Raw genomic sequence first — 27317 nt, forward strand, 5'->3', positions numbered from 1 at the left:
GTGGAATATTTCAATTTGTCACTTACACTGTTGTTACATCTATCCATCCATCCATCCATCCATCCATCCAAATTAAAGGAAACACTGGGTGAGTCATTCATACAGAAAAGATCATTTTGAGAGTGACGTAGCCCTTTAATATTTTAATTATATTTGTACGAATGTTCCTCAATTTAATTCTCCTTTTGTTTAAATTGTTAATATTTTTTTATATTTTTCATTTGTTAAACTGTTAATACCTTTCTTATATTTCTAGATTATACTGCTCGTTTACTATTTAGTGTTTTTTATTAAAGCTCTCTATCTTGCTATCCACTTTGCTGCTGTAATACTGGACATTTCCCCGTTGTATGACTTATAAAGGAAAATCTAATCTTAAATTAATTGAACTTGTTTTGTCTGGTTACGTTTATAAACTCATGATCAAATTACGTCAAGGTAACACATATTTTTAAGCCAACGGGGAAAGTTGAACCAGCTTAAAATGTTCTAAACTACATCTCCAGGCTGTGTGTGTGTGTGTGTGTGTGTGTGTGTGTGTGTGCCTTTACTTTGAATTACAGTAACCTCCCCCGTCATTGTCTGTCTTTTCAACAACAGCTTACTAAATTTAAAACCCTCCCTCATCAGAGTCCCTCGGTGAGGCTTTGAGCTGTGCAATTATTTCATCTACATCACTTTATTGCATTGTAATTAAAACAACAAAGATTCCTTTGGTGACAGACTGACAATGTTCAATATCAACTGAAAAAAAAATTAATAAAAGTTAGACCTGACTTTCAGCTTGAGGAAATGATGGAGACTGTGCACACTTTATGTCACATGTATTAGTAAATTATCCGTACTGCAGAGATGATTGATCATTTAGGTAATTATTCTTTCAAACTGGAGAGTGTTTTGGAGATTTACGATGAAAAAAGCACATTAATGTTCCATTAAAATAACAAATGGGAAAAAGAGGTGACAAGAGTGCTAACCACTAGACTGTCACTGGTTGGACTCCGGCCTGCGGCTCTTCTGTGTGGAGTTTGCATGTTCTCCCCGTGTCAGCGTGGGTTCTCACCGGGTACTCCAGCTTCCTCCCACAGTCCAAAAACATGAGGGCTGTTTCCACTACCGGGCAAAACCCGGAATGAGACGGGTCTCACTCGCCGAAACACCCCTCATTTGAATACAAACAGTCCGGAGCTGCTTTTGTCAGGACTTCTTTTGTCCCTGTAGAAGAGCAGGGTCTTTTTTCTCCCTTAAAAAGCCTGGTTACTGATTGGATAGATCGCTAAGCAGGATGTGATGTAGTACTCTACACAACAACAACACATGACATTTGTAGAAGCCGGCGAAGCAGTGTTCCCAACTTGGCGACTTTCTTGCTGAATTTAGCGACTTTTCAGACCCCCTTAGCGACTATTTTTTCTTACTCTTCTTAAGGAGCCGCTAACGAGCCAGAGGCCGGCTTGTTAAGAAGAGCCGCTGTTAGCAGTTAGCTACAGTTAGCTCTGTAGCAGTACAGTGTGTATGTGCTGCTGCTACAGGACGTGTTCACTTTGCGATCTCTGTTTGTTTACAACAAGCACCAGACACTCTGTGCACAGTTAGCGATGCTGGTTAATTCACAATCACTATGTTTATGATCAGTGGAGACTCTGTGCATAATTAGCCATGCTGCTTTCAGCTGCTGACGTTGTGCACAGTTAGCGACGGCGATAAATCATACGTCACCTCCAGAGTCTCTAAATCCCTCTGGGGGCTAACTAGTAATGGAGACACGCAGAGTGAGCCGACTTTTGAGAGGGTGTGGCCTGAGACTTTCCTGGTGGCCACCTTTCCCCCTAGTAGAAACACGGCTTTGCACTTAGGTTTACTTGGTGACTCTAAATTGCCCGTAGGTGTGAATGAGAGCATGATTGTCCGTCTCTATGTGTCAGCCCTGTGATGGTCTGTGAGGTCTGGTGACCTGTCCAGGGTGTACCCTGCCTCTCACCCAATGTCAGCTGGGATCAGCTACCCCCCGCGACCCGATTGCGGATAAGCGGAGGATAATGAATGAATGAATAATGAAAAAGAAAGCACAAGACACAATCTAAAACTTGGAATACGATTACATTCTCACTTTATCCCCAAACTTCTCAGCTCCTTGGCTGCAAGAACAGTCCAAATTCCAGTTATACAATTTAAACAGCATCTTTCTGCCTCAGAGCTGATGTCTCCATTCACTGACTCTCTAAAGTGAGCGCTACAGTAACTGCTGTCGTCATGCTGATCACCTTGTCCTGGCCGCTTCTCTTACCGCTTCCTCAAGTCTATTTTTACTCTTTTATCAAGGCGGATGCATTGCCAACATGCCGGCAGCGCTGTCAAGGTTACCGCACCTTGGTTTCTTTGTGCATCTCTACATCTCCTTTATTGTACCACCGCTGCGCTAACATTGCAGCTTTTATCAAGCTATTCATGATTCACACCTGGGTGGCTGATGCATCGCTGAGAGCTGGCAGGAAGCGAAAGGTTAGAAAAGAGCTCTGGGCTTCAACATGGAGGGTTGTTGGCTCGTATGGGGACCAGAGGAAACACATACATAAATTAAAGCTATGTTTTTAAATAATCTTTAAATAAGTCTGTTCTGATGTGGAAAGTAATGTTTTGACACATACATTTCTCCAGAAGTGTTCAGTTTACTAAATCAAACAGTCAGTTTCTCTGACTCGAAGACCGACTCCACAGCCAGCTGATCTACCACGGTCCAGATCACAGACTGTATAAAAACAGTGGACATGATCGTGTCACCATGATGTCACCCATTGGTTTATCCGCTCCAGTTGCAGAGCTCCTTGAGTTCGGCATAGAACAGAAAGAATCAGGAAATAATAAATATTACTCATCCCCCTGACCCCATCCATTCAAAAATTACCCCCCCAATTATCCCCAAAAAGTCCCCTTCAAAATGTTGAGCCCCTCTCCCTCCAAAAAAGTCAATGTAAATGAATTGAACATGTAGGGGGCGTGGCCTCAGCAGCACAGTGTGCTGTTTGCATGTGATTGAGTAATAGCAGAGATATTCCTTGCATGAAATCTGGTTGTTTTAGTCAATATTATGCTAAAATATATTTTCCGACCCACTTTTAATTTCCCTGAATAGGGCCAACTTTCAATTTTGTAAATTACCGGTTTATTCCCATACATTTCTGTTAATTCCCATGGAAGGTTTCCAAATTCCCCGAATTTTGCAACCCTATGCACTACCTCATCAGCTGACGCTATCGCTACCTTAGACAGTCTTTTAGTCCAACCAAACACTATACAAAATGTTTTTATGTGACTGAAATGTCGATGAAGTTTAAATTACACAGCTTTATCGTCTATTTTACTCTAACTGAAACATCATTTACGAAATAAACCTCAGGCTCTATTGAGGAAGATTTGAAACTCACGATTGAGACCACAAAGTTATTATGGGGATTTGTTTACTGAGGTAATTAATCAAGTGAAAAGTAGGGTAATTTTTCTGTTGACTTACATACAAACAGGCCTCTTTCTGCAACCAGTGCAGTCGCCCCCTGCTGGCCATTAGACAAAATGCTGGTTTCAGGCAGGTTTCTGGAGGTTGATGCTTGGTCCAGACTGAAATATCAAAACAGCTACTGGATGGATTGACATCAAATTTGGTAAAAATTTAAATTTAAGTTGACCTTTCATCTTGCACTGCCAGCAAAATGAAGATTTTGCTTACCCAGTGAAACATCTCTTGGACGGGTAGAGAAATTCATGGTTCTCAGCTTTAGCTCCCTGTTGAGTAGGCTGTTACATTGGCTGTTTTAATAGATCTCCCACACTGATTTTCACAACTCATTCAATCACTGATCTTTTATTCAGCTGATGACTTTTCCGCTATTTAGCTAACACACAGCCTTCCTCTTGGAGTCTGAAAACATGTTTGTGGTCCTGGCAGTGTCTTCTCTTAAATGAAAACAATTTATTTTGCACTCTTATTACTTTCCAGAAATGCAACACACAGCAAAATAGCACAGCATCCGACTTTATATAGCAGCACACCAGACAAACTTACTAAACGTAATTTACATCTTGTCCTGGTAAATACTTGCTAAATAGACAAATTGCGGCAACGCAAAATTTTGCACCCTTGATGGTTATACCCTTTTCTCTTGTGAGGTAAATTAAGATCCATATACTCTAATCTAAGCTCCTATTTTTACTCTACAACGGGAAAAAAAAACTTCTAATGTTGGTAGTGTGCCGGCTGGGGTGATTTTGGAGTGTAAGTCAAGTGGCTCTACAATATTTAACGTACACGTTTAGACCTATTTACATACTTTTTATGTAGTGCACTTAGATCTCTCACTCGTAAGAGCTAACACACAATCCTGTCAGTCTGAATGGGTGGAAAAGCAAGAAAATTTGGGTAAAATATAGGGCAGTGGAAGAGATGCACTCCCACCGGCAGCTGCGGCTGAGATGAGCCTGAATATAACACTTCACCCCAAAAACTGTGCCTGCAGAGCTGTGAAGTGCCCGAATAGTAAAAGACTGGTTGTTCTGAGCGTTCGCCAGGTGTGAATGTGTGTTAGTCCATGTGAAGCAGGTTGTGACTGAGCACATACACTCAGCTAAAACTGCAAAAAGAAGAAAGCTACAGTGAGAAAATAACTGCCATCTTGTCTGGAGGTGATACCGGAGAGTGTTTGATGCCGACGAGTTTGAGTCCTGAGGGGGTTTAAACGTATTAACCAGCTGTATGAAGCCGTTTGTTTCCCAGAGGAATGTATGTCGATGCACCACATCTCAATAATTCCACCCCAGGGGAATTTTTCAAATGAGGTGATGTGGTTTGATGTGGCATATGTGCATGCATGACCGTCTGTCTGTCTGCATCTGATTTGATGTATGTCTGACTGCATGTCTCACCAAGGCATTAACACATGCTTGATGCCAGCTGGAAACTATTAGCAGACTGAATAAAAATAAGAATTGTAAGAATAGCGTGCCTGGTTTCTCTACATCAACATCTGGATTTTAAGACAAATATAATTTATTACATCTGAGAGTTTATTTTCATTGTTTTTGACTATAATTTTTCTCAGTTATGGTAACATTTCACCATCACCAAAGTAACTGCTGAGTGCAACAGGGCAAGAAACACAAGCAGATCAGATGTTTTTAAACTTTGAGGTGAACCTACCGTAAATGTCTTTATTAGTTCATCATTGCACAAGAAATCTGTCTAAGACTGCAGTCACACATATGCGAATGCAGGCATGCACGCACATCAGTGTGCTGGTTTGTAGTCCAATCCCGGAATTCCACTGGATGCGGTACGACTCCGAAACGGGTCCGACAGCAGAGTCCCGAGGACGCACGAGATGTGCTATAACCGGAAGAGAATCAACATCTCCTCATCAATGACGGGAGACGATACCCTGAAGATGTTTTTCATTTTTTTTGGTGTTGTTGCCCTTTCTCAGCTAAATTGTGGGAAGATATTTGTAACCTGATTTCTTTTTCGTTTGAACCGCATTTGTCACTGTGCTTTGAACATGTACTGTTTGGTTTCACTGACTTTCCTTTTGCAAAGGAAAAACAATACTATATCATCAATCATACAATACAGTTGGCCAAATGGCATATCCATAAATGTCGCTACATTAATCAAAAACCTCTCTTTCTTGTCTTTGTAAATGAAACCAAACAGTATATTGAGTCTATTAAGAAATCTTCCACCTTGAAAGCTGTAAAAACTTTGAATTTATGTAAACTTTACAGTTTTTTCGTATGAGGACTTGCCTATGTATTGTTGAGACCTCCTGATTGCGTTTTGTATTGTTGTTGTATTGTTGATGTATTGTCTTGCATTGTGTTGCTTTGAAAAATAAAATCAATGACTGGAGACAAATCAAGCGACTTCTTAACACATCTTAACGAGAGCTAACGAGGTCGGCAGGCATGTTAACAAGAGCCTCTTGTTAACAAGCCGGTCGACCTCGTTAGCGGCAGTTAGCAACAGTTAGCTCTGTAGCAGTACAGTGTGCATGTACTGCTGCTGCAGGAGGTGTTCACTTAGCGATCTCTGTTTGTTTACAACAAGCACCGGACACATTTCCTTAATTCACAATCACTATATTTATGATTAGCAGAGACTCTGTTTATTATTATCCATGCTGCTTTCAGCTGCTGACACCTGACACAGGTGAAAGGTAAAAAGACGAGTGAAAACCTAACCTGTTGACTTCAGGTCTGTCCCCGCCCATTATGACGTCTTCAAGTGGTGCTTGTTGTAAACAAACAGAGATCGCTAAGTGAACACCTCCTGCAGCAGCAGCACATACACACTGTACTGCTAAAGAGCTAATTGTTAGCCTGTTAGCAATTTGCAGACTGGACGCTATGGGGTTAACATCCCCTCCGGCTCTGTGACTGCAGCTGGAAGAGACTGCTGCAGGAGGACTGGGCCGCTTTCTTACTCTTCTTAACGAGCCGCCGGAACAGCTGCTCGTTAAGAAGAGTAAGAACGAGTCTCCGAAGTCTCCAATAACACCAGAAAAAGTCGCTGGATTTGTTGCCAGTCACTTTTTGTAAAAAATAATCGCTAAGGGGGTCTGAAAAACAAACAAAAACAAAGTTGCTAAGTTGGAAACACTGCTTTGCCGGCTTTTACAAATGGCGTGTTGTTGTGGCGTCAAGTACTACGTCACATCCAATCAGCAACCAAGCTTTTTTCAGGGCCGAAAAAAGTCCTGTCACGGTTTGTGGACCTGAACAAAGGAGTTCAGATAAGCAGCCCGTTGCTATTTTGTAGGCAAGAGACAAGACTTTGAAATTGATTCTGATTTCTGACAGGAACCCAGTTCTCCTTGGTGAAAGTCCAGACTTTCTTTGACCCATCCACCACGCCTGGAGTCCAACTTCCGTGTTTTATACCCAGCCTCGCCATCATTCATAATCATTACTGCTGCTAGAGGAAGGAGGACTATGGCTTGTTTTTTGTTGCCTGTACAAACGACCTATGGGTTTGTTTTGAGGGGAGACCTGTCTGGTGACAGCTGACTGAGATTGGAGGGAGAAGTTGGAACATGCATCTGTTAGTTTATTTGCTGTTGCATTTGTTAACCTATGTGTGTTTTCCTCAAAAAAATATATGTGGACGTAATTTGTAGAGATCCAGGGGGTCTCCATGGGTCGTTAAAGTTGCAATAAGAACAGAAAACAAGTCTTTACCTTCACACTGCACATTTATTTCATGCAGGGGATGCTCAAACACCATTTATATGCCAGACTTGGAGGTAAATGGTAAATGGACCTACACACATATATAACGCTTTTCTAGTCACTTTGCGACCATTCAAAGCGCTTTACACTACAGGGTGCGCTCATTCACCCATTCACACACACATTCATACTGGTGGCAGAGGCTGCCCTAAACGGTGCCACCTGCCACCATTGGGAATTTATTCACACACCAATGAACGCACCATCGGGAGCAATTTGGGGTTCAGTATCTTGCTCAAGGATACTTCGACATGTAGGCTGCCATGGTCAGGGATCGAACCACCAACCCTACAATCTGTGGACAACCCGCTCTACCAACTGAGCCACAACCGTAAAAAAACAACGTAAAGATGGTTACGGAGAAGTTCTGTCCAGCCCGGGGAAAAGTACAGTCAGCCTCAACTACGACCTTATGTTACCGGGTAACCAAAAGAAACCAAGGTAATTTAAAGTGACAGCACTCAGAAGGCGATCATTACAGTTTTCTTTTACCAAATCAAAAAACCCGTGGGTTACAAGTACCCCTGCTGGAGAATCACTAGTGTTGATCATCACTATTTCATTGGTCATTGAGCATCCAGATCCGTCAAACTGTCACCATCTCTCTGTGCCATCAATACACATCCTTGGAACATTAATAGAAAATTAATGAATGCAGATGCTATATATGACACTATATAGATACTTTACAGTAATGGTGCAGCCTAAATGCATCAAACACTTGGAGGAGACAGGCTGACGGGTCTGAAATCATCTGTTTCAAACACCTTGAAGAGAAGTAGCGTTTGGTGAGTGACCCTTTCACAGAGGCAGTAAATCCTCTCATCGTTGCATGGCAGATAGAAGCAGTCCCCACAGACCGGGGAGCCGGCAGAATGCTCACACAGTGTTCGTGTGTGTGTGTAAGCGGACTACCACACCTGAAGCTGACTAAGAACTGCAGTGTTGGAGAGCTAAAGACCCCGGTGTGTGCCGAGCTGGTGGCCAGCTGTCACTCAAACCGAGGCCGGGCTCGCTTGCTTTTCTCTCGCTATTTTTCACTTTTTGCATGTTGTTAAGGTATGATAATATAGCTGTCCGTTATATCACACCAGCCCACGGGGTATATCACTCAGAAAGACATTTCATGTTACATAATCATTCCATTTACATATCGTTTTGCATAAAAACCTCAATGCATGGTGTTGTTAAGAATGCCCTGCCATATTATCTCAACATGCCAGCTGTGAGCACACACAGTCATAAAGAGAAAGACGTGAAGGAGATCTGATTGTCCGCCAGATGGTGAGAAGGTTCAGCCTTAAATACCGGGCGCCTTCCTTGTCTTTTTTAGCTGTTTTCTAATAATGTCAGAAAAAACTTGATATCTCTCTATCTAACTGACTGTAACCACCCACCCAAACACCGGAGGAGGACTGATGTCTCCAGTCCACACCGACTCTCTCGTCTCCACTCGAAGACCTTGGATGTTTGAATATAAAGCTCTGCCCTCGCAATGTTGTTTAACTGTTTTCAATTCTGTGTTTTAGGCTTTAATGCTCAGGTAAATAAAGTTTCTCAGTAATGTTCTCCACAGCTAGAGATACATCTAAAGTAAAGCTTTATTTATTATTTATCCTCTGCGGACCTGGAGGAAGTTATCCGAGGCTTAACTCCCACTTGAACAGACTACAACTCTCTGGCAGTAACCGTCAACAAGTCACTCCTGGCCACATAAAGTTAGTTAGACAGACACTCAAAAAAGATGCAAGTGTCCTTACAGTAGCATCCAGAACACGCTGGAGGGATTAAATATCTCATCTGGCCTGGGAATGTCTCTAAGGCTATGTTCACACTGCAGGCCTTGATGCTATATTCAGATTTTTTTGCTCAGATCCGATTTTTTTGTTTGGCTGTTCACATTATATTTTAAATGTGGCCTATATCAGACTCCAATGTCAACTGTTCACAGCCACGAACTGACCCGCATGCGCAGAAGAACAACATTTTTTTACTTTGCCTTATAAGATTGCTGTGTCTCCTTTAAGAGGCGGGGCAAGTTATGTGTGTAGGCATCAAGGTTATTATAGTTAACGAAAGCTAACAGAATAGTGAAAACTAGAATTGAAAAAAAAATTTCATTAACTGAAATAAAAATAAAAACGAGTTTTAAAAAAAATGATAACTAACTGAAACTGTATTGTGTGGTTACAAACTAAAACTAACTCAAATTATAGTGAAAATGTCCTTCGTTTTTGTCTTTGTCAACTTTTTTCATACATAATCCAGTGTTTGTATTGCTCCACCACTAAGTGTGTGTATTCCTGCTTTGTTGGCTTCCAGGAGAAGCACGAGTGAAATTACCTTGATGACACCATATTGGCAACTTCTCAGCCTTCAGAAAACATTGGAATATTCCCGATAGAGCAAACCGTTTAGTTATTATGGTAAAAGTGTCACCGGCACAACACTCTGTAAACTTTGGATGTTGTGCTTTCACTGTGTGCAAGTCAAAGTCTTCAATTCAACAATATTATAATTTACATATTACAAATCACATTTTCTTCGTGGCGGCATTGAAAATCCAGCAGCAGCAGTGCACTGCCGCAGAATGCATGTAAGGGGAACACTGCATAATCCTTTTTGGTTAATATGAAATGTATTTTTAACTCTGACTAAACAGCTACTGGTTAGGGTTAGTTAATAACCTTATTGGAGATAAGATGGATAAACCAAAGGAAATAAAGGAAAAATGTATTATGACCTCTTTGAATCTCTCACCCAACACATAGCACATTATACAAAAAAAACTAAAACTAACACTAAAATGAATGAAAACTAAACTAAAACTAAGCATTTTCCAAAAAAAAAAAAACTAAACTAAAAATAGCAAACTCACTCTAAAAAGAATTAAAACTAACTGAATTTGAAAACAAAAATTCTCAATTAAATTAAAACTAAAACTAATGAAAAATCCCAAACTATTATAACCTTTTTTAGGTATCTGTGGAGTGGGTGGATGAGAGAGAGCCATCAGGTGATATGCAGCAGTAGCCGAGTGGAGAAAGGAGTAAAGGTGGTCACATAAGCAGTTAATGTGCAGTGCAAGTCACAGTTATAAGGTAATAACGTATGCAGCTGCTTTCTGTTAAAAGTAAAGGGGTTAACCCTGCAGGAAAACACTTCTCCCCTGGGCTTTCTGACTATGGTCTGGGAGCTAGAGTGACATAAAAGTCAGATGAAATGCGACATGAGCATTCAGACTGAGGTCGCATTGAAAAAACATAAGATATGTATCCGATTTAGGACCACATCTGAAATTGGCGTTGATCCGATTTGAATTTTTTTTTTATTTGTGCTGTTCGGACTGTCATTAAAACATTAGATCTGAGTCACATATGCACAAAGAAATCTAATTTGGTTCACATTTGCCTGCAGTCTGAATGTAGCCCAAGTCCTCTAGAACAGTGATTCCCAACAGGGGGGGCGCCAAAGATCCATGGGGGGTCGCCCTCTTGATTTTAAGGGATGTAATAAATCTAATGTGTTTAATATAGATGAGTCAGCATTTAATTCATTAGTGGGACAAAACAACTAAATAAGGGCTACATTAAATGTTTATTAATTTATTTAAATAGAAAAATCACTATATAAAAGTTTAAAAATAAAGGCTATATTGTGAGAATAAGGACATTTGTAACATCCCTCCTGCAGTATACACAGGTAACCTCACCTAGTGGTAACCTCGCCTAACAACAGAAACACAGAGCTAATGGAAAAATGGCGAACATCAGGGTGATGAAAATACTGAATATCTCAAAAAGAAAAAGAGAGGGTACCATGAAAGTCACATTGAGTTCGGCTTCATAGAAGCAACGGACAATGGGGGGGTCGCCGAAGTTTACAATGGTAAAAATGTGGGTCCCTCAAGAAAAAGGTTGGGAACCACTGCTCTAGAAGAACCTTTGCTTAGCCTGCTGCCCCCATGACCAGGCCCTGGTTCAGCAGATAAAAATGGAATCGTTTGGATGGACAAACAAACACACACACACAAACAAGCACACACAGTAAAGATGTCAAAAATATAGGAACTAATTTATATAACACATAAACTGCCTCAGGAGAGTCTGCTGTAATGATGATGCGAAATAAAGTTTGACAACAGGCAAAGGCCAGAAACTGTACAACACAAAGGTATTCAATTGTCTTTCTTTCTGACAGTTATCTGAGGATAAATTCCAACAACTTCCAAGAAGTATGAAAATGAGTCATTGTTTGCATGAGCTAAAATATGCAACTCAGAACATATAAACCAGCAGCGTTAATTAAACCGTCTATTGATCCGACCCAGCGGACACGCAGCTTCGTAAAGTGCATTTTCATGAGGCCGCTGTGTACACGTCCATCAAAAGCCAAACACAAGAGCATAGCAGAGCATTTGTATTCATTGGCAGTTCCAAAGGCAAGACAGGCAGATGATTCAGCAAATCCCTCCCAACACAAACCGGGTTTCTTGGGGCCAGATTCTCACTGTTCCCAGAGAGTGAATCACGAGGTTTATAAACTGTCACCCTGCACAGTAACACTGCTCCTCCAGCTCACGCCTCTATTGTCAAAACACTCTAAATGAACTCTTATCACTGAGCTCAAGACACTGGAGCAGCTAATTATGCCGGTCTATATCACACAGACAAAGACTGCAAACTCGTTTTTTGGATCCAGCTTTTCTTCGTCATGCAGTAAAATATCTTTCGAATGTCTCTTTGTTACTTTTCCTACTTAATAAATCAATCAGGTTTTTCGGATTGTTCAAAATCAGCATAAAAATGTAATAACTACACTTACAGCCTGACAGCTTTCCGGCCTTCACTAAGACCATTCAAATCTACGGCAGCACAATCACTTCATGTTGGCAGCTCTTTGTAGTGTTGATGGAATGAACCAGAATTGTGCAGAGTGCAGGTTTTTGCTAATTTTACTGCACATTAAGATCAAACACTTAAAGGTCAGCTGCAGCAAAGAGCCCAAAACCAATGTTGAGTCTATATAGTAGAGGTGTGAATCAGCAGAGGCCCCACCATACGATTCTATCCCATTACTTAAGTCACGATACGATAATATAGCGATTTTAAGCATTTTGTGATAGGGTGAGTCTTGTGATACAATATATTGGGATTTAACTGTTTTAGCATTTTCCATCCATCCATTTTCCTCCGCTTATCCGGGGCCACAGGATAAGCAGGGCATTCCAGAATTAAATATAGAGAAAAGAGAAAATTCTCAGTGTATTCATCTCACTTCAGTTTTTTACTGAACTGATATCAAACATGTATGGACGACAACAACTGCAGCATTTTATCAAACTTTCAAAAACTTTAAGCTTCACTGTCTGATTTTTTAAAAACTAAATATTTACTACAACTTCCCGACACGATATCCTGATGCACTCAAAATCTAAAAGTGAGCTAAAAGTGAGCCCGATACGGCCCTTGAAAAAAAAACCCGGCAAAAATGTTAAATATTGATACTTGGCATCCATGAATCGATTTTATATTGCCATGCAAAATATTGCAGCTATGTTTTATCAATTTTTCCCCCACCTCTACTCCATACATGTGTGTCTCACTCATTTAATCATATAAAAACAGAAATATGGTTGTGAATTTACAGTCAGGATACAGCCCTGTGACTTCTGTCAGCAGTGCACTGACAGATGGAATACAGGATCAGTGGCATTTTGAGTTTCACGCCTGCTTTCATTTCATTCTGTAGGTACCAAAGTTGTCATTTTGAGGTATTTTGAGGTATTTTTTGCAAGTAATACCAGAAAACAACAGCAAAACATACGGGAATGAAGGGCATGTTTTTTTCCCCACAAAAACAAATATGCACTCACAAACACATGCTTTCCTTTAAAGTGATCCTGCGGCAACACCTAAAAGTTTCAAACATGCACCCTCTGTAGGCTTACAAGTTTGTTAAGTTTGTATTTTCCTCTTTCAAATCGATTCCAGTGAAGACAAGTTTATCACAGAAGGAGAAAAAAATAAACATCTGTCAATTCAGCTGTGCAAAATTCTCCAACAGGCAAAAAGCCATCCAAGCATGCCTCGGTATGTTTGGTCTGCAACTGTGCAAAATACGGCTTAATAACAGTACTTTTGTGCTGTGTTGTGCCCTCCTCTGAGCTACAAAGCTCACACAGAAGTGGAGTATTTCAGATCTATTTTGGCAAAGGAATGATCACATGTGGAATGCAAGAGAGTTAAACAGGAAAAATAAAAGACTGGCTGCACTTGCAAGGCTGTCATTGGTGTGTATATTGCAGGTTATCTCAACCAAATCATAGCTCCATCAACTATAGAACACATGCACCTAGTTTAATAATCAGTTTCTGGAATGATAAAGCAGAAATTGTACATGTGCTCCTGATGTTTGTGCTTCAGTCTGATATTGTTATCCAGCAGGTAGGAACAGACCGAACCTGACAGAGATTATACCTCGTCAACAAATTTAAAAGGAGAGCTCATTATTAGCGTGTAAGTGCTTTTTTTCCTGTTTCTCCCTCTCATAGATGGGATTTAGATGGCCCATAAAATGCAGCGCATATGGTGTAACTATTGAGTATAGATATGTTACTTTACAAGGCTGTCATGACTCAAAACAGACAGTGAATGTTGCTTTTTGACCAACAAGATCTGCAACCTAAAGGAAAAAATAGGTAGTCTGTCAATACCACTCATAACGGGCGTTAAGCGGTACAGAGTGGAATGCAATAGTTTTGGATTTTTCATTAGTTTTAGTTTTAATATTGTTGTCAATTTTTGTTTTCAAATTCAGTTCGTTGTAATTAGTTTAGTTTAGAGTAAGTTTGCTAGTTTTGATTGGTTTTATTTTTTGGAAAATGCTTAGTTTTAGTTTAGTTTTTATTAGTTTTAGTGTTAGTTTTAGTTGGGTGCAAGATTCAATAACATTGAATATTTTCAATAATAATAATTTTTGTTAGTTTTGTAACCATTTGGAAATGTTTATTCAGTGAAAACAAAATATAAAAGCTGAAAGAAGACAACAACATTGTAGTTACTGCACTCTGTTTATGTATTACTATTAGATCCTTTTACAGCAAAACCAGAGTGCAGTAACTACATTTTTGGGGTCAAAGGTCAAATAAATGATCATGATTTTTGAGCATAAAAATGACATCATCAATACATGTAGAAATAAGTGTCATATCATTTACCTACCTATAACCCATTTGGCTGGCCAAAAAACATTACAAATCTTTAAAGCAGTTTTTCTCAGTGTTACTGTTTGCATAGTTACTGCAGTTAGACTTTGTAGAGCAGTATAATTGAGCCCCATGTCTACATATATTCTGGAAATCAAAAAACTCAGACTGTGTATACGCCGAGAATGCCATACAACGTGGCAGCTTTCTTTTTAAACCACCTCACACCCCCTAAAGAAAAAAGCTTTACTTTAAAGATGTGCACTAAAATAATGCGGTGAAATCATCTACGTATATCCTTCTTTTTCTTTTTCTGAGAAGACAGCTTGGAATGACTCATGCCTCAACACTAACAACAGTGAAAAGTCTGACACCTTTTTTCTCCTTATGTGATATGCCTTTTCTGTCTTTAATTTATTGTGGCATTGTTTTTTTTTATCCTCCTCTATTTTTTTGGGAGGGGAGATGCAGCCTGTGGGCCTTGTTGAGTGGGTGAGTGGAGTGGGATGGTGTCAGGGCTGTGGAGCGAGGAGGGAGCAGGGTAGACGGGGAGAATCACAGTATAGGGTTAGGAGAAGGTTGAACATCTAGAATCCATGCTGAGGCTGTATTATTTATATCTAAATCTTGAATAAATCCTACCAGCAGTGAAAGAACAGATGCCTAGAATGCAGCATCCGAGCTGAAACACTCAACACTATATGAAGGTCACATATGGTAAAGGGCACTGGAACAATTGCTCAGCTGAGCCTGCATTATCACAATTGTCTGCTAAACTGAGGTGGCTGAAGGAATAAGGGAGCTCTACAAGGACAAACGGAGGAGAAGTCCCGTATGTTTAAACCAGTGTTGCTGAAAAACTATTCAGCCGAAGTTAACAACTCATCAGCTTTGTAGTGCTGAGATTTTTTTTCCCCTGCCTGCGGCTAAGTCATTCAGATAATAAGGTTCCTCTAATAACAGAGCAGACTTAGATGAAGTCAATTTACAATTTGAACACAAAACATTAAAGGCCAAATTCATTAATGGGGATTATCACATCGTGTTCTGGAGAGGTTAATGGGGGGGGAGAGGGGGAGAATGCAAATGCTTTCTTTTTGTTTGTGCCCACTGTGCATCTATACTGAAATATGAAGGCTGCTCCTCTCATAATGCTGTGGAAATTAGCCGGAAAGCGTCCCCCAACTCCACTCCTGATCCTTACATTACAATACTGACGTACCAATTATAGGAGAGGAGAGAATATTACTGTCATCTTTTTATGATAATATCAATTCTTGAACTATAAAATATTCAGCAGAATATGTTTTTGCAGACTCTTTAATAGTCAGATTTGGGGGATCCTTGCAAAAAGTTTTACGAAGGAGGAAGAACTTTGGGGATTGGTTTTTATGAAAGTTGGTGGAAGGGTAAAAGCCTGATACATTTTTAAGTGGATCTGGAGTCGTGGCGTCAATTCATACATTTTCTTTATTAACATTGCATTATTAGAGTGTTAGAGGTGGGAGGGAAATACAGCATAGTATCAAGGTATTTTGGGTGGCAATATTATATCGATTCATGGCCGCCAAGTATCTATCTTTTGCATTCCGACGGGCAGTCTGTATTTTCAGGGGTTTTTTTCATCGTGGGCTCACTTTTAGGAATATACTGGAGATACTGGTATTATATGAAACTAGGAATCGATAGGTGTGTCAGGATATCGTGTCAGGAAGTTGTCTCAATAACCCTCCAAAGTTAGGGTTTTTTTATGTTCCATTCAAAAAAATTGAGAGCAGTGAAGCTTAAAGTTGAGGAAAGTGTTCAGTTCAGTTCAGTTCAGTTTGACTGAATACTTCATTAGTCAGTGTGTGAGTTTGACTCTCATTGTGGAGAAATAGAAAGACTGAAGTGAGATGAAAATACTGAGAATTTTCTCTTATTTGTCAAAACAATTCTTGACTGAATTCAATTTTGTTGACACAAAATGCAGTTAAACAGTTAAATGGCAATATATTGTATCGCAATACTCACCATATTGCAAAATGCTTAAAATTGCAATAATATCATATTGTGACTCAAGTATCAGGATAAAATCGTATCGTGGGGCCTCTGCTGTATGTATGTATGGTGGTCTCCGGCTCCATGTATTCTAGGTTAAATGAGAGGAAGAGATTATGGGTTCGTATGGCTACAACAACTGTAGTAATACTGAGACACTGGAATCCCACCAGCCTGTGTTGTTTTAAGTAAAATTGCTACATTTGAATGAGTGACATACAGAGTAAGGAGAAGAGAAGAAGTCTGACTGAAATGATTGTTGTTGTATTTTGGCACCTGGTTTACTGATATGTTCACTTTGGATGTGCTTTGTAGACAGAGGGCATTTTTCTCCTTTGGTTTATTATGTTATGGCTGTGTATAATTTGATGAAAGGGTATAACTGTATTTGTATTGTAGTTTGAGGATGCAGCTCATTCTTCCTTTTGTATTGTTGTTGTTGTTGTCAGAAAAGAAGAAGAGCAATGCCTTTTGAATATGATGATACACTGCGATATCTGTTCTGTATCCTAAAAAAAAACCTGTTTGGTAATTATACTGCATCCGTGTGGTGTCGGAATATATGGAAAAATGAGTCCTAACTGGGAAAATTATGTGAAAGCCCCCGTCAAGTTGGAACAACACATTTTATACAGTCACTCCTGATCTGTTTTTCTTGTTCTTGGTGTCAGCAGGCCAAGCAAGGCCCTCTAGACGTCCCTCTCTCTGGGTCTTCCCCGGGGCCTCCTACCAGTTGGACGTGCCCGGAACACCTCTAACGGGAGGTGCCCGGGAGGATCCTTACAAGATGCCCAAACCACCTCAACTGGATCCTTCCAAAGGAGCAGTGGCTCTACCTCGAGCTCCCTCCAGATTTTTGAGCTCCTCACCCTATCTCTAAGGCTGAGCCCAGACACCCTACGGAGGAAGCTCATTGCAGCTGCTTGTATCCATGATCTTGTTCTTTTGGTCACTAGCCAAAGCTCATGACCATAGGTGAGGGCTGGAACATAGATTGGCCAGTAAATCAAGAGCTTTGCCTTCAGGCTCAGCTCCTTTTTCACCACAACAGCCCGGTACAACATCACTGCTGACGCTGCACCAAACCACCTGTCCTATCACGCTCCATTCTGCCCTCACTGCTGAACAAGACCCCGAGATACTTGAACTCCTTTCGCTTGAGGTAGCACCTCTCTCCCCATTGTAAACAGCTTTCAACATATTGTTTAAACACTTGGGGCAACACAATATAATACGTCTGAAATCTCATGAACACACCAAAGTCATAAGAACGACTTCCCAACTTGGGAAATGGGAGCATTCATGGAGTATGAATGTTTTGTGGCCTTGGTAGAGGTCGCCAGCATAGTCAAACGTAGTTTAGTGTATGTTAAGTGTTTGTGCAAAAACAAACAAGGATGTAAATGGTAAATGGACCTGCACTTATATAGGGCTTTTCTAGTCTTTGCGACCACTCAAAGCTCTTTACACTACAGAATGCGCTCATTCACCCGTTCACACACATATTCATGCTGATGGCAGAGTTTACCCTAAACAGTGCCACCTGCCACCATTGGGAATTCATTCACACACCGATGAACACAGCATCTCATTGCTCAAGGATACTTCACGTGATCTGGTGGACAAGATGGCAGCATAGTTTTACTCTCCTTGACCCTGACTTGTAAAGTTCGATTTAATTATCCGTTACTGGAATTAACCTCTGCCGATTTCAACTTTTATCTGATCTATCTACTGTGATGTCCGAATCAGGCAAGAAATCATCAGCATCTTCCGCAAAAATGGGAACATGTGCAGATGTGGAAGCGACCTTGTGCTAGACAAGCAACGTGTCTATCTTGAAACACGGTTTAATCTGCTGGAGCAAATTTGAAAAGACACCGAAGGAAAATGATGCACCATACAAGCGGACTTGGCGACCTTAAGAGGAAGCATTGGGACTGTTAAAGCGGAAATTGGAAAATTGGGATCTGAGATGAGAGACAATTCTGCTATGCTAAGCAACCATGACTCAGTGCTAGAACAGATGGAACGTAAACTAGCCGATATGGAGGATCGCAACAGGAGATGCAACCTCCGCGTCATCGGGCTAGCTGAAGGGGTAGAAGGATCTAATGCCATACAATTCCTGACAAAGTCTCTACCACAGTGGTTTCCCTCTTTGGGAGATGTTAACGGTGAAATAATGAGGGCACATCGGATATATGGTAACAATGACAACAACGGAGCGGGTCCGCGCACCATGATTTTTAATGTCCTTCGCTCTACTTAACATATGATGTGGGACTGTCCACCGGTAGCTCAGTTTTGGTATGATGTGGCGTCTACACTGTCAGATCTTGTAGTTGAGAAAGTGCCAGCAACCGTCCCTGTTCTTATTTTGAATAATTTTTCAGGACTAAATACCTCTAGACTTAATACGCGCATCATCCTAGCTGGCCTCACTGCCGCCAAAAAGATGGTTGTTACGAGATGGAAACCCTCTCAGATACTTAACCTAAGACAGTGGATTCTTACCTTCTTAGATGTTGTACATTTGGAATTATCAACGGCCCGTATCCATGAAGCTACTGAAAAAACTCTATCCTTGTGGCAGACAACAGCTGAAACTTTGAAAGGCTTATTGAGGTAACCCAATGACCTTGATTATCATCTCCCCTTGATGACTAGCATTTGAATCCCACTTTGTCCCCTGACGTTTAATGTGTGTGTGTGTGTGTGTGTGTGTGTGTGTATGTGTGTATGTGTGTGTGTGTGTGTGTGTCCGTGTCTTTATGTAGGTCTGTTGTCTATATCATTTCCACTATGTTTTTGTTACATCCCTTTGCATACAGGCAGGCATGCATTGGGCTGCTTTTTCATTTCATTTACCTTTTCTTTTCTTTATTATTATATATTATTGTATTGTATTTTTGTACTTTGTGAACTTACCCAATAAAAATTTGGCCACAAAAAAAAGGATACTTCGACATGTAGGCTGCCATGGTCAGGGATCAAACCACAAAACCATCCGATCGGTGGGCAACCCACTCTACCAACTGAGCCACAGCCGCCCCTAAATATCAGGTAAATTTGGTGTTAGCCTCAAAAGCCCAGTATGAGTTGGACCCCCATGAAATTCAAATTTTTTTGTCTAGTTAAGAAAAATCATTTTCCCCTGTCACAATCATAAAAAGTTAATTAAGCATCTTACTTGCATAAATTGCTTATGTTGCACTGTAATTATCCAGCAAAAGTAATGTGTTCATTATGCGTTAATTGCCTCGTCAACCTAAAATGTTTATTGGAACCTTAAAGGTACAGAGAAGTAAAAGAAGAAAGAGGAAAATCAATGCATTCGCATGGCTTGATGTGTTACGACAGCATCAGAGGAGTGAAAGAAACCTATTGAGGCATTATGCATTTGACTAATCGCATATCGAATGTGGAGCTCAATATCTTCCATCTGAGTGTGTCACTACATCAGGCACCCAGCTGGGATTGTTGTCAAATGTCTCCATTCATCAATATCTTGTGAAAAATGCAGGCTTTTACCCTACTGATGAATAACGAATCGAGGTTGACGTATGAATGTTGTCACCAACACATGGAGGAGTGTTTGGCAGCTGCAGCAGCTGCAGTTTAATCTTCCCTCAGAACATATTCTGCAGGGATCTGAATCCACTGATGACAGCGAGGTCACTTCTTTCAGATTCAGTTCTGTGAAAGACAAATCATTCATCACATTGGAGAGGAATGAATGGGCCTAAACGTTTTGCAAAATGTGTTCAATGGAGGCCAAGTTTAGAGACATATGAATACCATAAATGCATAAAGAAACAAATGAGTTAAATAAAGACCTGCCCACTGCAGCCCACCCTGCAAAGACTCTTGACCTTGGTGTTGTTTGGCTTCTGTTTACTTGTCTGAACTGACATAAATAAATTCTGTGGTGCTTTGTTGCTCAGTAGGGAGAGAATGGCTCAAACACTGACAATGACATAACTTCAGTAGTGGAAAAATTATTCAGATCCTTAATTTAAGTAAAAGTATTAATACCACTCCATGAAATGATTTCACTGCAAGTAAAAGTCCTGCATTCAAAACTTACGGAAGTAAAAGCACAAAAGTATCAGCATCAAAATGTACTTAAAATATCAAAAGTAAAACGACTCACCCATTGTTTTATATATTCTAAATATATTATTAGATTATTTGTAGTAATGCATTTCTGTAAGCAGCGTTTTAATTCAGCAAAGATAGAGCTCATTTTAACTTCTTAATATACTGCTATACTTTTTATTTATTTTTTAAGTTTAACCCTCAGGACAGGTTAAGCGCATTTTATACGCTTTCCATTCTTAATTTGTTAATAGTTCTGGCTGTGTTCATGCATTTGCCATGAATTTTGGCAAGATTGTGTATTTTTATTTGATCTTGTTATTTCCAGCTCAGCTCCTGCAGTAAGGCTAAAATACACTGTGTACAAACAATAGTTACACTCTTAAGGTTGAGCGCGTAAAATGCGCCACTGAAACCCATTCAAAATGCAATTTTTGATCGTAGGCTCAAATCGTTTTTGATTTTAGCTTAATCTTGGTGTCAATCTGGGCTTTAGCCTTGGAATTGATTATTTTTACTACTTTCCACCAGATTGCGTCATTTTGACAATATTAAGCATGTAGACAAAAAAACATGCGATTTACACACACTATCCATACACACAAGCATGTACTGCTTCAAATAAAATAAAAAAAAATGGTCATCTTGAATCACATTAAAGATGCAGCCATCAAGAGAGACATGACAAACTCATAACAAAAAAGAGTTATTTACATATCTGAGATTGCAGCCAGGTCTATAAAAATGGTGGCATCATGACAAAAACCTGACACAACCTTTAAATATTAAAAAATCAATTACTGTTTGATATCAATTATTAGGTCAGATGTAGGTTTAAAAAAATTAGTACAATGACAGTAGAATATAATATTTTATAATATTTTTTTATAGCTTGCTTTTAAAGAGCGTATTTTATGCGCTTAGCAGTACAAGTGTGCATAAAATTTGAACCGGTCATCATGTTTTTCACGTTAAATCTCGACCTAAAAACTACCTACAACTGTCAGCTAAATGTAGTGGAGAAAGAAGTATAAAGTTACACAAAATGGAAATACTCAAATAAAGTACATGTACCTCAAAATTGTACTTAAGTTCAGTATGGGAGTAAATGTACTTGTAAATGTTACATTCCACCACTGCATAATTAAGGGTTCATTTCAAAATAAAAGCAAAACAGGATCTTGTTTTAAGATGTTTTTGTGCAAGATTATTATTATTAGAGGTGAGACTTTCCACTGGGGCAAGCCACAGAGATATTTATTAATGAAAGGAATAGTCTGACATTTTGAAAAATACTCATTTACTTTCTTTCCAAGAGTTAGAGAAGATCAATAATACATTCATCTCTGTACGGTAAATATTATTTATTTATTATTATTTTTTGTATTATTCAAATCTTTTTGTTACACACACATAACATACTCAACACACACAGTTCAGTTGACATGTACAACATCACACTACAAACAAACGAACAAAGAGAAAAACAAAACAAAAACAAAACAAAAAACTTGCAAATAAACAAATAAATACATTTAAAAAGTAATAATAATGAAACATAAATAAAAAAAGTAATAATAATATCTATTAATTAATTAATGCAATTAAAAAGTAATAATGATAAAATAAATAAATACGGTAAATATGGTGCTGCCACCAGCCGCCAGTTAGCTTAGCTTAGCTTAGCATAAAGACTGCGTCCAGCCAAGAAATGTTTGAGCACATTACCTGCCCGTAAAACAACTACGTGACCATTGTTCACTTTAGTTTTTGTACAAAAAAATCAAACAAGATGTAAAGTGTTTATTAGTGAGCTTTAAAAAAGCGCTGATGAGCTGTAAAGACAAGATCTGGAGTTCACGGTTACATTAAGACCTGTTAATATGATGCAGCTAAACTAAAGTTTTAAAATAAAGCGAGCAGATTTTGATACTTCTCGGAAGAGTCTGAGTCTTTGTGCTAAACTAAGCTAACCAGCTGCTAGCTTGATATTTACCACCCACATGAGAGTGTGTAATAATCATCTCATCTAATTCTTGGCAATAAAGCAAATGAGTGTATTTCCCCAAAAATGTCAAAACAATTCCGTTAAATTTTGGGCACAAGCGAGCCCAAGCTGCCACAGTACATAGGGATTATGGGCTTTATTAATAAATCTAATAACTTATCAATTCATTTACTTAGTGGGAACAAAGGATCTTTTTCCAGGAACACTTCCTAATAAAGAGAAACTTCACAGTAAAACCAGAGTTGCACACAGAAATTTGATACAATTTATTTCCCTGAAATGATTAATTAAAATATCTTGATGCACAATAAACATGAACCCATTTATTTATTTATTATGTTATATGTCATGGATTTAATAGAATAGGTCATGTGACTGCCTGGGGACTTTGGATAAACTACATAATGTTAAACCGTAATAAACAGTAATATTTCGAGAAAAAAGTTGCAAATTGAATAGATTAAAGTGGCAAATCTACACAAAAAAAGTCGCAGATTTAGGAGATTTAAAGTCGCAAATCTGTGCAAAAAAAGTCGCAGATTACAAGAAAAAAGTGGGGGAAAAAGCAACTTTTTTCTCGCAGATTGACCACTTTAAATCTCATAAATCTGCACATTTTTTTCTTGTAGATTTGCCACTTTCTCGTAAACGTTTTTCTCAAAATATTACCCCCCTCCCCCGGGTCCGTATGTTTTTTTTACACATTCTGGCAGTATGTAATATCCTCCAATATTCTCTAGGGTTGAAATTTGGAATTTGCAAGTATTTCAATGAGTGCCCTATTAAGGGTTAATGCTCAGTGTTCCCCGGACAAATACTGAATTTGGAAAAACTGCTTTCAGTTTTTCTGCTGCATCTACCTGGAACATCTTACAACATTCACTCAAACTCAACACAATTATAACTCTGGGCCAGTTTAAAACTATGATAACCAATAACTCTGCCTTTCACTGTAACTGTTTCTAATGTTTGTGTGAATTATGGGCGCTAGCGTTTGTTAAACCTCTGAAGTCCAGGAGACTTCACAGACTTCGAGGAGCATCTTTCAGTCTGTCCTTACATCACATGCACGGCTCCTTTTTCTCCACACAAACTTGGCTATCAGTCAGATTTTTCATTTTATTTTAATTAAAGTATAAAGCTGTCAGGATCCCAAAATACAAACAAAAGACACTGGTGTCTGTGGAAATGTACCTCTTTTTTTCCACCATTTATACACACAAAAACAGCAGAAAAAATAATAAATTATAAAACTATAGAACAGTCTATGAGCACGTAAATTAAGAATAGTAATCGTTTTCATTGTAGAAAGAAAATTCACATCTAGAAACATAAATGTCACACTGTGAAAGCTCCTATGATGCACTTTCAACTGGCTCTCCCAGCTTGTCTACATATCCTATGTAAATAAAGTTATTACTGTAAATAAAACATGTGTATTTTCAATAAATAGATGGACTCCAGAGGGTTAACATTTGAGAATGTTTACAAGACACTGGGATAGAGGAATAGGCATTGCTTTGTCAGCATATGCCAAAGCGTGGCGGGACCGTATCAACTGATGTGTCAGTGTTTGACTGCTTCGAGGTCAGAGAGCCACTCACAGGAAAACTGAGGGAAATATTTATCCAGTTGAATCAGCACAACTGTTGAGGTGGCAGCAACGGCAGATTCACAGACCGAGCACGGAGCCGCTAGGGACGGCCCTTAAAATAGCTGAGAGAGACGGAGAGGTGGAGGGTGAAGGAAGAGGGAGAAACTGAGCGGGATTTGTCGAGGGGCCCAGAGAGACTGAGTCAGGCAAAACAAACAGCGGAGAGGCAGCTATCGAAGGGTCAGTTTCACAGAGTCTGAGGAGAGTTGGAGAGGAGATAAAAAGCAGAGAGGAGAAGAGCGAGAAAGAAAACCGTCTGGCTGCGAATATAAAACTAATGTGAAAGGAGCGAAAAGATATGCGTGATTATCAAGGTATCAATATATGAATTTCATCTCAAGGCGAGATATCTGATAAACCACCCAACCTCACAAAAGAATAGCTTGGAAAAAAATCTGTTAGAGAGAAAACAGCTGCTGTAAGCCCTGATCAGATGGGATGCTTTTATCTCCACTCAGATGCAGAGTGCCGCTGTGAGCGCTGCGAGCACAGAGAGTAGCAGCTCAAAGGATGCAAAGAGCTTTACATCATTGCCGTTGCTATGCGACTGCAGGCTAATCTAAAGTAATACAGGTGATAATGTTTGTAAAATCAAAAAGTGTTGTGATAAAGCTGAGCTGTAGGTCATAAAGTCGGACACATAGTTCTAGCTGCTGTGTTCAAAAGTCTCCTTAACTCTATGGAGTCTTGGGCTATTTAGTCCATTTTTGTGTGATCCTGTCATCCAACTCTGGTTTTTCTTGTAGTGTGACTGTATTTTATTAGTGTCTTGTGTGTTTAGCCTAACAATTTTGGTCATTTTGTGTCTTTTTTAGTCATTCTGTGTCTTTTGTTGTGTCTTTTTAAGTTATTTTGTGTCTTTTTTTGGTCATTTTGTGTCTTTTTTTGGTCATTTTGTGTGTTTTTTATTCCTTTTTTTGAATCTTTTTTTTTTTACTTTCAAAACACTATCATGCTCAATAAAGAATTTGAAATGTTGCAAATATGAACAAAGGTTGCAAATCTAACATATAAGAGGGTTACATCCAGTTCTATCATTTTATACTAAATATATTTGAGCTTGTCTCCAGTTTTACTTGGTATATCATCATCAAACTGAAACTGGCCTCATGGAGTTTACAGCCAGAACTTTAGAGGTAAATTTACAGTAGGGCTCCACGCTGCTTTGTTTTCTAGTCTGGATGTCATGAAGAAGTCATGATTTGGTGCTTTTGGAGACTCCAGAGGGTTAAGGTGGATTTAAGCATTTGATTTTAAATACCTGGTTGGGAACCGATTAACACCTTGATTAGAATATTCAAATGTTTGTCTGCTCACCCATCTCGGGATGGTGACGTCCCTCAACAGGAACGCTGACTGTCCGCCGCAGTAGCTTGTTCCTGTGAGACTCTGAGCGCCTCTCGCGCATCAGCAAAGGGTGTACCTGCACAGAGAGAGAGCACAAGGTCAGTACGAGAACACACACCTCTGCAGCACCGTGCAGAATATGAACACTCTTTGTCTTTCTCTTTGTTGCATTTGAGACACCACCATGTTCACACTGTGCTCGATAAATAACAGAACAGAACAGCTGCGGCTGGATTTATTTGTGCATTTTTATGCTCAGAAAAAAAAAGTTTTTTTGAGAAGGAAATTATTAAAATGTCTGATAACAACCAGGCCAACAAATGCCAAAGAGATGCACAATAGGTGCCCAAAATCATGAATGAACTGATGAACCTCTTGATTAAAGCAACAACCGACAGCAACTAAGTAGCTCGATCTCATCCAAGAAATATATTCAAGGTTAACGCGGGGTCAGATGCAGCCCACAGGCTACCAGTTAGTTACATCACACTCTTAAAAGTCATAGCACATTATTCTATAAAACTAAGAGCAAGGATGGCTTATCTAGTGAGAGACAATGCTAGAATTCAAATTGCTCCGCAGCAGTTTATTGTATGATACATTATGTCTGATGTGGAGGAACTGAAAATTGAAAAGAAAAAAGATATATATAGAAAAATAAACCCACAATTCACAGCTCCGCTGCATTTGGCCCCACAGTCCCTGAATTCATAAAAGTGAGACTTGAGGGAAAATAAATGGGAGAATGTGCCACACTAATCAGAGACATTGCTCTGTTTGAAACACAGTTACACTCAGAAAATACAGCACATACTGTAAAGTACAAACCTATAGATCTTCACTGAACACCAAAGCTGGTATTTTGTTGGCACGGGGCCCCAGAACACCGAGAAGTACACAAAGAAATAAAAGATGACAGGAATCCATGATGACTTTTCTTTCAGAATAACACAATGTGATGTGATTGATAGGTGAATGCTGGGCTGCTGTGTTCAACTGTATTCATTTTAACTACCAAGGAAACTGGCAACTAAGTCAGTGGCCACTTTATTAGGAACACTAATGAGTAAATTATTTTATTTTTAAACAAGAGGTATTAACGACTATATTAGGGATGGGCAACTTAAATGCTGCAGGGGGCCACAATTTTTTCATGGACATTACCACAGGGCCACATATAGGAATGTGCACTTAACCAGATATGATGAAACTGCATTTTTAAATGTTAATAGTGCAGTAACTTAACATATTTCATGCTCAAATGCATGTCTAACAATATTAATAGGAATACAAAAGGTTTGAAGCAAATAAAAAATAACCACTTTATGTGATTTCTTTATGTTTTTCAGTGCAAGAACAGCAGACCAATATTAATTGCAAGAAGTAATTTTGTGCATTTTTACAGTTTACTTTTAAGATTTCATGCTCAAATGCATGTAGTTGTACTGAGGGCCACTTCAAGTGAGGGTGCGGGCCGTATGCAGCCCCCGGGCCTCCAGTTGCCCATCCCTGGACTATATGTTTAGTATTGAGTTGTAGTGTGCAATGATGAAGTGTTTTACATATTCTGCATGCTACATTCTAAAAATAAGAGGAAGACATATTAGAAACACATTTCAATATAATCACCAACACTAACAACATAACTAAGCTGGGTGTCTTTATGAACAGTGCAACAAGTGTCA

General features: G+C 39.4%; 1 protein-coding gene across 7 annotated transcripts in view; it reads right to left on the bottom strand.

The window, feature by feature from the left end:
• The window catches only part of syngap1b (synaptic Ras GTPase activating protein 1b), a 224429-nt gene that overhangs the window by 115434 nt on the left and 81678 nt on the right, over positions 1-27317 (bottom strand). For all 7 annotated transcript variants that reach the window (XM_059339401.1, XM_059339399.1, XM_059339398.1 and 4 more), the window contains exon 3: positions 25603-25708. In XM_059339401.1, the coding sequence (XP_059195384.1) occupies positions 25603-25708 (106 nt within the window). The remainder of the gene's footprint in view (positions 1-25602; positions 25709-27317) is intronic.

This window comes from Centropristis striata, chromosome 8, assembly GCF_030273125.1.
Source record: "Centropristis striata isolate RG_2023a ecotype Rhode Island chromosome 8, C.striata_1.0, whole genome shotgun sequence".
Lineage (NCBI taxonomy): Eukaryota > Metazoa > Chordata > Actinopteri > Perciformes > Serranidae > Centropristis > Centropristis striata.